This window comes from Gopherus flavomarginatus, chromosome 17 (genome assembly GCF_025201925.1).
Source record: "Gopherus flavomarginatus isolate rGopFla2 chromosome 17, rGopFla2.mat.asm, whole genome shotgun sequence".
NCBI classification, from domain to species: Eukaryota; Metazoa; Chordata; order Testudines; family Testudinidae; genus Gopherus; species Gopherus flavomarginatus.
This window is the reverse complement of record NC_066633.1, coordinates 25,308,469-25,320,359: the sequence shown is the minus strand read 5'-3', so window position 1 is coordinate 25,320,359 and position 11,891 is coordinate 25,308,469. Positions and strand designations below refer to the sequence as shown.

At 42.1% G+C, this 11,891-nt stretch overlaps 2 protein-coding genes across 11 annotated transcripts in view; one reads left to right on the top strand and one right to left on the bottom strand.

Annotated features, from left to right (window-relative positions):
- Positions 1-2,392: 2,392 nt before the first annotated feature.
- MRPL41 (mitochondrial ribosomal protein L41) lies at positions 2,393-4,171 on the bottom strand. 4 transcript variants are annotated; one of them, XM_050926587.1, is made up of 2 exons: positions 4,086-4,171; positions 2,393-3,642 (listed from the first exon to the last, which is right to left on the bottom strand). In XM_050926587.1, the coding sequence occupies exon 2, from the start codon at positions 3,631-3,633 to the stop codon at positions 3,226-3,228; it is 408 nt and encodes a 135-aa protein (XP_050782544.1). In that variant the 5' UTR covers positions 3,634-3,642; positions 4,086-4,171; the 3' UTR covers positions 2,393-3,225. The 4 variants fall into 4 exon arrangements, with proteins under 4 accessions (XP_050782544.1, XP_050782543.1, XP_050782540.1 ...); XM_050926586.1 differs by having other exon boundaries at positions 4,074-4,163; XM_050926583.1 differs by having other exon boundaries at positions 4,043-4,159.
- Positions 4,172-4,256: 85 nt separating this feature from the next.
- PNPLA7 (patatin like phospholipase domain containing 7) overlaps positions 4,257-11,891 on the top strand; it is a 415,290-nt gene continuing 407,655 nt past the window's right edge. For 3 of the 7 annotated variants that reach the window (XM_050926465.1, XM_050926462.1, XM_050926460.1), the window contains exons 1-2: positions 4,259-4,376; positions 8,405-8,445. In XM_050926465.1, coding sequence (XP_050782422.1) covers positions 8,413-8,445 — 33 coding nt within the window. In that variant the 5' untranslated portion in view covers positions 4,259-4,376; positions 8,405-8,412. Of the gene's footprint in view, positions 4,377-4,810; positions 4,869-8,404; positions 8,446-11,891 lie in introns of all 7 variants that reach the window. The other 4 variants (XM_050926463.1, XM_050926464.1, XM_050926461.1 and 1 more) reach the window with 3 other exon arrangements.

Here is an 11,891-nt window from a genome sequence, read left to right as displayed (position 1 = left end):
GCCTGTGATGGCTTTGTCTTCCAAGAGCTGCAGCATTGTTGGAATTCCTACTGTCCTTAGTGCATTGAATAGTATCAGATAAATTCAATGACACTATTCTTGTAGGGCTAGAAGAATTTTGCCTTTAATCTAATTTGAAAGGACTTTAATACTTCTTCATTGGCATGTCAGTGACTTTTAAGAGCTTGTAGCGCATTTGGAGCTAGTGAAGCTTTGCTAGTGTTCACAGAATGTGCTTGCATCTAGGTAATTTGCTAGACTGGAAAGTGCTTTGTATTGTTCGGTCTTACAAAAAACACTTGATGAATCCATAACATACGTCCAACCATTTCAGGCTTATCCCAGGATAGCTGTGAACTGAAAAAACATTCTAGGTAACATGCATTTCCCAGGACCCTTGTGCTTCAGAACTCCTGAGTGGAGATGGATGATTGGATTTTTTGTATGTTACTGGCTATTCTGAAAACATTGTTTCAGGTTGAACCCAAACAAAGTGTTCCAAAACTTTTGCTGAATCAAAAATTCCAATTTTGGGCATTCTGACATGCAAAGGAGTAGTAGATTGATAAAATGGCCAGGGCATGAGGACTCCCATTATAACTGTTAGCCTACTGGTTGCAATGTTTCCCCAATGCTGGGTCCGAACTAACAATGGGATGTGGGAAGGGTCAATGTGGTGCCCCACAGGTGCTCCCCAGCTTTCCAGTGGGCAGCAGCAGCATGAAGGAAAGCCTCTGAGAGACACATGTGAAACAGGAACAGACTACTGACTCTATTTGGCTCAAGCCACTTTCTCTGTACTGTTGCCTAGATCCTGCTCTGGGCAGCAGGCAGTGGGGTGGAGAGGTATCTGGGTACTAGTCACACAGAAGAAATGGCAAGAGCCAGCAAGTGGACAGTCAGCAACCTGGAAGCAATTGCAGTCCAGCTGTGAGGGGATAGGAGCGGACCAAGACTGCAGGGAGAGCAAGAACAAAGGAGAGCCAAGCAGGAGGTTTGGGGGCCAGAGGGCTGCAGGACTCAGTAGGAGGGACAGGACTAGGAGACAGAGGAGAGGGGGAGTAATGGTGGGTCCCCAAAAAAGACACAATACAGGTGGTTGGTCACTTTAGTAAAAAGGTTGGGAGCTACTGGATTCAGGTATCAGAGGAGTAGCCATGTTAGTCTGGATCTGTAAAAGCAGCAAAGAATCCTGTGACACCTTACAGACTAACAGACGTTTTGGAGCATGAGCTTTCGTGGGTGAATACCCACTTTGTCAGATGCATGTATTCACCCACAAAAGCTCATGCTCCAAAATGTCTGTTAGTCTATAAGGTGCCACAGGATTCTATGCTGCTTTTACTGGATTCAGGGTACTCACCTGGGTTCTGTTCCTCTCTGTTGTGAAGAAGAAATTTGAATTTGGGTGTCCCACATTGCAGGAGGATGCCCTAGCCAGAGGACTAAGGGATATTCTGGTATTGCGCTTTCTCAATCTCTCCTGTTGAAACGGTACTGCTTTTTATAAATAAATAAAAAGTCACTGGTGCAGGGACTTAAAGTTTGATCTCCCAAAACCTAGGTGTGCATCTAACCCATCAGGCTATAGTCATTCTGTTTTTCCCTGCCTTAGTGACTATTCATTCTCATGCAACAAACAACTAATTTCAGCAGAGTAAGATCCCACTATTTTCATGAAATTAAAATAGACAGTTGATGGAAAAACATCTCTCAGACCTAGAAAAACCAGATGCCCTCTGAAAAAGACTGGACTAGAACTTGCTGCAGTGGGCACTAGTTAACTGCTCCTGCCTACTCAACCTTCCTCAAGCTCCTTTGCCTTTTTAAAAATAGAAATATAAAAGCTTAGGCACCCAGTTTTCATCATAAGTGAGATGTTAACAAAGAGTACATGGAGGGAGGGATAGCTCAGTGGTTTGAGCATTGGCCTGCTAAACCCAGTGTTGTGAGGTCAATCCTTGAGGGGGCTCACTTAGGGATCTGGGGCAAAATCAGTACTCACTACTGATAGTGAAAGCAGGGGGCTGGACACAATGACCTTTCAGGATCCCTTCCAGCTCTATGAGAGAGGTATATCTCCATATATTTATATTTATTTAAAGTGGCCTTCCTCTCCATACAAGAGGACATAGGAACTACATCCTGGTGCTTAATCAATATTTTACATTTGCCAAGCCTTGTACAAACCAGCCACAACTAGACATTGGGAGTGAAAGGTTCCCCAGCCATAAAACTGCACAAAGTGTTCATTTTTTTATAGGAAACTTGCTGTGGGACCTTGAGCAGAGCTAGGAATTCCTGCTAACACTTTGTCCATTAAACAATGAAACATCTTGATTTATTACTCCTGCTCATGTCATTGTCTATACCCTATTTACACATCATAAAATGAGAAAAACAAAAAGGTACTTTAATATTAAATCAATTTAAAAAATTTTTAGGACAGACATACTGCTAGCTCAGATAAGTTGAGAAGATGAATAGTTGCTAGTAATGCCTGTTGTGGTTGTGAGATAATGACAAAGTTAATTTGATTTTCTTACACAAGAAGCTTTAAAAAGTGCAATGCTCTGACATTCAGTTGCCTGACACAGGAGCAGGCCTCAGTTGTACATAAATACTAGGGATATTGATTGCATCCAAAAGAAAGTTGCCTTAAAACTGGGAATAGCTTCAGACTAGTTACATGTTTAGGTTTAACAGGACAGTCCCCACTCTTTGAGACAGCTTAGGCCAAGGATTCCTATCATTTTTTCGTAAGCTTCCCCTTGCTCTTGTGCAATACTCCATTTTACATAGGATTGATCTTTGGTGACCTAAAAGCAGGAAGATGGGAATTGCCCCAGGTACTTAGTGGTTGGCTTAATACCCTGAAGGATGAGTGGTTGTATCCCGATCTCATCTAACAATGGAAGCAGATGGGTGACTGCTTTTGACCACAGGTGAGGCCCAGGCAATCGCTGGTTATATTCAATATTCTGCTCTCACCCATTTGTGAGTTACAAATTTGGTTACCTTTTAAAAAAGTCTGAGATATCTAAAAGTTACACAAGCTAAGTCAGTAGGATGTTCCTTTAATAGGTACTGAAAAATGGCAGGATGCATTTCCTTCTATAGCTGAAATCTCCATAGTCAACATTTTATCAGATTTAAAAAATATTTTTATAAGTTTCCTGTGTTGCTGCAGATTCTTTCAGGGAAAGCTATAATATTATTTGCTTCTTAACGTACATAGTTCTTGGGAAACAACTGGAAGAGCTTGCCTTCTTGAGTAGGTTCATATCCGTATTTCTCAAGGTTATGGGGGTCAAAAGTTCCTCCTTTAATATCTGTCTCAATCTGTGGGGCAACAACATCCATGAAAAGCTGTTTGGCTGTCAGCGGTGGTTCTGTCCCTTTAGGGGTCTTATAGGAAACATACGGCTTGAGCTTAAACCCTGTCAAATTCGGAACCACAAATTCAGGGACCATTTCCTTAATTTTGATAAATTTCCCACCTAAGGTGACATAACCCAATTTCCTGGCTCCTCTGCCTTTGTTATGGCTTCTAGGTCCACGTTTGCTGGTAAATTCCGCCATTCTGTCTGCACCTCGGACCAGGCCTCGAGCAAGGTTGGTAAGCAATCCCATGCTGCATATCTGTAAGAGGGAAAAAAAGGTCACGTAAGAAGAGAGTATGAACCATTGTTCTTCGCACGGCAGGTTAGGCAGGACTCCGAGCTACACTAGTCACTGTTACGGAAGAGCCCATGAGCTCACAGCAGCGTCTGAGAACCGGAGCTCCGCTCTCAGCACAGCCGCCTCAGAGCGGGCCCCCAGCACGGCCCGGGGGCACTTGCTTCCGGGCAGACGGTTGCGGCAGGCTCCACGGGAGCCCTCGGGCCGCTCCTCTCCCAGCGGCGGCGCCTCAGGAGCCTGCTCCAGCGCAGCTGGGGCCCGGCAGGCACATCCGGCCGGGGGGCGCGCGAACCGCGGGCGGGCAGGGCCGCCGCCGGGACTGGCCCGGCCCTAACGGGGCCCTTAGACGAGAGACCCTCACATGTCGCGCGGCCGCGCTCTGCCCGCAGCACCTCGCCGCTCACTCGCCAACCTGCAGCAGCGGCGCCTCGCCCGCGCCGCAGCGACCGACCGACCGACCAACCCGCGGCCGCTGTAACTGCACGTGACAATGCTCGGGCCTATCAGCGCGCAGAGTCTGGCAGGCGCTAGGACTGAGGGAGGAAAGAAACGTCATTGCGTAGCGCGTGCGTACGCGGCGTGTCTTCCTGGGGGGAAAAACCAGCGTCCGGGTCTTGCATGACCTCTGCACTGACCTTTAACCCCTGACCTCATTTGCAGGGTTCCCCCCGTTTCCCGCCTCCTGGAGCCACTCGGTGAGTCACGTCTTCGCCTGGCGGCTCCAGGCACCGGCCTCCTCCCCAGAGCCGCTCCCGGCTGGGGGCCTGCCCGAGGGCCGGACAGCGAGCACCCCCTTCGGGGGGCCCAGCTCCGAGTATCTCCGTCTTAGTGGTGCTGAGGCCTCGCCCCCATTCGACTCGGCTCTGCTGAGGTTCCCCGTAGCCCCGCAGTCACTGCGCAGCCTGGATACTGCGGCCGTGGGTGGGCGCCCAGTGCAGCGGGACTGAAATTGTCTGGCCCCCCTCCCAGTGCTGGCTGCCCTAGAGTTTCATTGCAGTCTTGTGCCGGTTCTGGCCATGGCTGGAGAAGTGGGTGACAGCGACACGGATACGTGATGGAGCCCCCTGTTTACTCGCTTTGCGCCTGACAGGAGTCAGATTTCATGCTGTGTCTCTCATCTTGGATGCAGGATTATTACAGTGAACTCTGGATGTCATAGGAGCAGCACTGCACTAACCTGCTCAAAGGTTTGGTCGGGGTAGAGTGAGAATTATTTATTGCTGTTTGCAGTGTGGTTTTCGTTGTGTTGGTCCTAGGATGTTAGAGAGACCAGGTAGGTGGAGTAATATATTTTATTGGACCAACTTCTGTTGGAGAGAGAGAGACAAACTTTTGAGCTTGCACAGAGATCTTCGTCAGGTCTGGGAAAGGTACTGGGTGGGTTTGAGTACCTTTCTCCAACCCAAAGATCTCTCTGTAAGCTTAAAAGCTTATCTTGCTCACCAACAGAAGTGGGTCCAATAAAAGATATTACCACATCCACATTGTGTGTCTAATTATTATTGTTATTAATTTATATTGCAGTAGCTGTTAAAGACCACAGTCAGGATTGAGCATTGTGCTCAGTGCTGTACAAACATAAAGGAGATGGAGTCTTCACCTTAGAGAGGTCTCAGTCTAAAGTACAGAGATTTACCTGCTTTCTTAATTTAATTTGATTTAACTCTTTACACATAGTGAATATTCCCATTGATTGTGCCTCAATAGTCCTTCAGTGTGATTACTCATAATGCAAAAAATTAAGTCTTCGGAAGATCAGGGCCTAAATAGATAGGAAAAAAAACATAAACAAAATGTCAAACTATATTGTGAATCAATTTCCCTGCCCCTCAGCTTTTCAAAATTGTCATGAAAGTGTACCAGCCCAGGCACAAAATCTGCTTACCTACCCTTTATGATGTTAACAATGAAAGGAAAAGGATTTTTTAAAAATAAAACTGACTAGCCTTTAAGTGAATAAATAATAAAAAAAGCAAAGATGCTGCATTACAAAATGTCCTTCATTTTGACAGCTATAGTTTACTGCAGTGGTTTTCAACCTTTTTTCATTTGTGGACCCCTAATAAATTTTACATGGTGGTGTGGACCCCTTTGGAAATCTTAGACCTGGTCTCTGGACCCTGGAGGTCTGCAAACCACAGGTTGAAAATCACTGGTTTAATGCACTACTTAGGATACTTCATAATATACTAGTAAATGTAACATGGTGTATTCTGTCAAAATCAAATAAAATCATAATCATATACAATATCCCAAAGGTGGCAAGAATGCACTACTTTTTTGTACAGGATGAAAAGTGTAGATTAATGAATTCACATTTAAAGTAATACAAAATCCCATACATCCATTATCCTAAGAGGGGATGGTTCCTCGTATTTAAATAAGACATGCATGATAGGGTGAATATTGTGGGGTTTTTTTCCTTCAGTTTTTTTAAAATTGAGTTTCATTAGATCTCTGTGTATTTAAATTTGTACAGTGGCGGAAAATGTTTTTTTCATAATTTGAACAGAAAAACTAAGATTCATAAGACTCAGAATACAATCTTATATGTTATACTTTTAAATATTTTACTTTTTCATTGTGGAATATGGAATTATTTGCTAGAGATGCTGAAATAATTTAAAAATGTCCCTCAAGATATTTAATTAAACCTTTTTCTGTAAATAATGACTAAAAGGCACAGTGTCAGCTTGAAGTCTAATCTATTTAAAAGAGATATAAGAAATTTAGTTTAAGGCACTTGTTGCTGCCTTCGAGTCCCCATCCTAATTTCTGTGGTTTTATTTTTATTTTGTTTAGTTTTTAATAAATTTGTCTTCCCTGGTGCTGTGTGAAAGACTGACCACAGAGGAAATTGACTAACTCTGTGGCTCATTGGATTAGCCACTGTTCTCTTCCCGAAAGACTGAGTTGAAGGTATTTTGTTGGGGTACAAAATAGAGCTGCTGTTTTTAAGGCTTTGGGAAGAATGTTAGGCTATGTCTACAATTTTGTCGTTCGTGGGTGTGGAAAAAAACACACCTCTGACTGACATAAGTTTCACCGACAAAAGTGCTGGTCTGGACAGCGTTATGTCGGCAGGAGACGGCCTCATGCTGACATAGCTACCCCCGCTCATTGGGGATGGTTTAATTATGCTGACGGGAGAGCTCTCTCCAGCCGGCATAGAGTGGCTACACAGGAGACCTTGCAGTGATGCAGCTGCAGCAGTACAGCTGTGCTGCTGTAAGGTCTGTGGTGTAGACATAGTCTTAGTTTCATTTAATTACTAATTGGGTAATTATGAACTGTGCTAAAAAAGCAATCATCCTGCAATGGGATAAGACAGGCTAATGTTCATTGCAGAAGTGGTGTTTTTGTACTATGTAGTACTTTGAGGTTTTTTTGGGAAAAATACTATAAATTGTTGGCGTAAAGGCATTATGTAGGATATGGTGACACTGTGTATTAGAACTTCCTGGGTAGACCTGGCTTCTGATCTGCAGTTCAGGTCTATGCTTTGAATTGTGTTAAATATTGTGTCAGGTCTGGGTTTGCTAATGGTTCTACAAATGGTAACAATATGGCTACGAAAGTATAAGGGAAAATAAGTCTGTAATAGCTGATGGTCTTTGCCTGAAAACTGCATCATGTTAACAGTGGGGACCTTGCTGGAAAATGGTATTTTGTTTTGCTTATTCAGTGGTACAATTAGCTTGTTATGCCCACCTGTATATAAGGAAAGTGGATATAACCCTCAAGGATTGAGAGAGCACACACTGGACTATAGGGTTTGGAGCAAAAAACAAAACCTAAGCATAGCCTTATGCTCTGGTGAGGTAAGCACAGGGGTAGTCAAGCTTGAAGAGAAGGCTTGGGCTGGGGTTTTAGTTGGAAGTAGTGGGTAAATACATTAAGACCTCAGGAGGGATGACTTTTAATTTTGTAGCCTTGTATACGTTACAAAGCCGTGACTTCTCTAGGGGAAAAAGGTGTATTTTTCAATCTGTATTAAGCTAACCAATATTAAAATATTAAGGTTGAGAAGGCAGTTGCAGTTTGAACCTGAGTTAGTTGTTTGAGGTGAACGCTGTAGGGTTTACCTTGAGCAGCTAACACAGATTAAAATTACAACTACTTTATCCATAACTAGGATTTTAACATGGGTTAGCATAACACCAATAAAACACATCTTTTTTCTCAGTGAAGATACAGGCCAAATGTTTAAAAACAAATCTCATTGTTGCTAATAGCAATTCAGTTGCACTGGTATTAGAAACAGTGGGAGCCCTTGCATGGAAGACTCTTTTGCTCCAGCAGACATTTTCAATATTATGTTTGAGACTTTCTTAGAGCAGGTTTAATTAATTTGGTGGGATGGGGTGCTGGCTTGTTTTCTGTTTGTGCTGTATATGAGACCCTTGATTGAAACCCATAAACACAGCTTGGTTACCATGTAGAGAGCTTCATAATTATCATTGTTGTACTAGAATATCAGAACAGCAAATCATCACTCTGTTTGCTTTATTTCTTCCTGTATTTTCTCTCAGGAAGAAAAAGGAAGATGGGGGGGAAAATGCAATATTTCTATTAACTTGCCTTCTAATGATAAATAAAGAAGCTTGGAGGGTTAGTTCTCAAACATTTTGCATTATGGTTGTTAACACTGACCGTGGGAATGATAAATGTCACTTATTAACTAGGTTTTCTTCTCATTTATTTCCCTTCCCCCCTCCCCAGAAAAAAGACATGGGTGATGAGGACAGCAACTCCAGCCTCGAGGTACAGTATGCTGGGTTTTTATATTTATACTCTGATTTATTCGAGCACTTATGGTGTTTCCAGAATTTGGAACTTAATTTGCCCAGTTTAGTAACATCTGGCTAATTTGTTAATGAATACAAAAATATTGGCTTTAAATAAGAGCTGTTCCACATGTAAGATTTTTAGTTTTTTGTTTTTGCCCCTCCAAAATCTTAAAGATTGGTCCCAGCTTGCTGTCATTTTTCTAACCCTCTTCATCCAGTTGCATTTCTTGGCTCCTCCAGCCTTCATTTTATTCTAAGATATTACCAAAGTAACACGTTAGTTGCATGTAATATACTCCCACACTTCTTTGGTTGCCCTGTAGCTTTTAGGTCCTGATCCTGCGTATGCTTATGGATGCGCTTAACTTTGCACAGGTGAGTTGTCCCATTCATTTCAATAATACAGCCACAGACTGAAGAGCTGGAAAAAGTTAGAGTCCCGTGGCAGCTGTCTTTTACTATGGCTACACCTTGGTATACTAAAGTATATGATTTAATAGAGCCTTAAGGCAAGGCTCTGTGTCGGGAATTACTTATTCCTAGGAAAAAAAGATAACACACATTAAATGCCCAAACATATACCATACAAGCTTTATTCAAATCACAGTTTCAGCAGTGAAAGCATAACCACATAGAAACAAATGTACTTGAGAAGCCAGGAGGATATCTGGTAATTTGAGAGAGAGCTGGTGGTAATAACAGCAAGACAAAGCTGTCTTTACTGGCGACATCCCAGATGGGACATGCGCTCTCTGACGGTGATGCCAGGTAAAATTTGCTGTAAAATTAGTTGTCAAGATAGAATTGTTGATCTGCAGTCCCCGATGGGCCCATAGTCTATTACAGCTTGAACCTCAAGGAACATTCAGGGCATGTTACCATATGAATTGTTATGATTTAGTAATTATTGGCAACAGAAGTTTGTGTATATTTGCCAGACATCTAAAGGGTATTGTCCTGGGAAGTAAATTATCTGGACTAATTCCCACAGAAAAGAGACTAGTGGGAAAGAATAAGCAGGGATTTGTCTACCCACAAAACAGAGCTCCCTCTTCCCTAGTCACTACAGTATCATTGGAAAGAGATCCCACTGGGAACAAAAGAGCACAAGTTGTGGTGGCAGAAGAATTTGGGAATGGAACTACTCTTTTTCTGTGCCTGTGTATAATGGGACTCTGTTTCTTGAATTGCACTTAGCAATCTGAACTGTATCTTCCTAGGCTCTTTTTAAAAGTATTATATAATCTTATTTCCTTAACATCACTTTTAAGGGCTTTCAGACTTTATGTAGGAGGTTCATAGACTAGAGATTCCATTATTGTGATCATCTAGTCTGATCTCCTGTATAACACAAGCCATAGAACGTTCCCCAAAATAATTCCTTTTGAGGTGATATATCTATGGCTCTTATATGAATTATTGTATCTAAAATTGGTTTGTTGTTCTGGTGAAAAATTGTGGCTTTGTGATGGCACAGAAAGCTACTGTTTTAGGTGACTGCCCTCAAATCACAGCACTCATTTATTTCAAGTATATTGAGTGGTGGTGTGCATTTTAGAAACAATGTATTCATACAAAATATTGGTACAGTTCTTAAAATGTTAGGTCTTATTTTGAGAAAGCATGTTGTATATTTCTAAACTGGATAGCCTTAGTTAGATTTCCTATCCTTTCGAAATGTATCTTCGGATTAGAAATAAAGAGCACCCTGCAGAAGCACAGTTTGTTGGTGGGACTGAGAGAATGCTACATTGGTTATGTTTGGTTAAGTTTTGGAAAATAGATTTGTAACCATAAAGGCTAGAAAGCTTTTTAAAAAGTTTTATTTATTTATTTTGTTTTTAGAAGAAAACTAAATGAGCTCTACAGAGGAATGGAGCCATTTTTGACTTAAAAAAATAACTAATTGTGGCATTCATGACAGTGACAAACAGCCAGCCATAATAATACTCTTTAGACCAGATTGAACACTTATCTCAAGTTAGATGGAAAAACATTTGATGTCTAAAACTTCACAGTCAATAATTGTTTTAGACTAACAACTTTCAAAATGTGAACTGATACAGTAATCTTCACAACTAAAAGGGTTAGGCATATGCAACCTCAATTTTTTTTTTAAAAAAGCTTGTATTTTGCAGAATCTGAATCTCAGATTGTAAATTAATCAAATGAAGTTCCTGACAGGTATATTGTACAGTTACACATATAGCAAATAAACAATTGAAATATTTTTAAAAATGTGAAATAGCTGGCAAAGTAAATAATCACAGCAAGGCATTGAAATATACATATGTATGAATTTTTAAACTTCTGCAATGAATGAATGAGTGGTCAGTTGTAAATGAACAAAATATTTCTGCCCCCCTTTGTGAAAAATCAGATTTTTATTTTGAGTCCTCCATATAAGTAGTTCTGAAAACAATCTAAGAATACTATGTGTTTCTGCAACTAAAAAGTTAATTAACAAAGTAAGCTTTATAATGGAACATAGATTGCCACTCAATAGTTAATTATACAGAAACTCACTGAAAATCGTCCCAGTTAACGTTGTTACATTGCTGATCAATTAGGGAACATGCTCGTTTACAGTTGTGCAATGCTCCCTTCTAAGGTCGTTTGGTAGCCGCCTGCTTTGTCCACTGCTTGCAGGAAGAGCAGCCCGTTGCAGCTAGCTGGTGGGGGCTTGGAACCAGGGTGGACCGGCAGCCCCCCCATCAGCTCCCCACTCCCCTAAGTTCCCTATGCAGCAGCTGCCCATCAGGCTAGCAGTTGCAGCTGTCCTTCCCTCCATTACCACGTGCTGCTTTTGCCCTCTGCCTTGGAGCTGCTCCCCTACACTCCTGCTTGCTGTAATGGGGAGAGGGGAGGAAGGGAGGGGCTAATGTCAGGGTGTCCCCCTCCCCCTTGCTCCTACACCCCGCTTACCCCATCTTCCATAGAGCATGGGGGACACACAACAGGGCTCAGGACAGAGAGCTTGTGGTCAGCAGCAGCTGCGGTTTCAGCAAGCTGATCTAATTAACAAGGCAGATACTTAAAGGGGAAATGTGTATCTCTCTCTCACACACAGTATGTCTCTCTCTTGTCTGCGATGCTCTCTCCCCTCCCTCCATTCCTGCTGCCTTATAGACTGTGAGAGTTAACCCTTGAGGGCTCATCGAGTTGCTAGTTCATCATTTAGCGGTAAGGCATTCCCTGGAAAATATTCTACCTTTTGTCTCCTCCACCTCAACCAGGCGTCACAATCATCACTGTGTACAGTATTAAATTGTTTGTATATAATAAAATAAATGTAATATAGTCTTTTGTCTGGTGAAAACAAATTCCCTGGAACCTAACACCCTCATTTACATTAATTCTTGTGGGGAAATTGGATTCACTTACATCGTTTTGCTTAAAGTCACATTTTTCAGGAATATT

Excerpts from the sequence above, each read along its gene's own strand:
- MRPL41 (XM_050926587.1), bottom strand. The coding sequence starts at position 3,633 with ATGGGATTGCTTACCAACCTTGCTCGAGGCCTGGTCCGAGGTGCAGAC.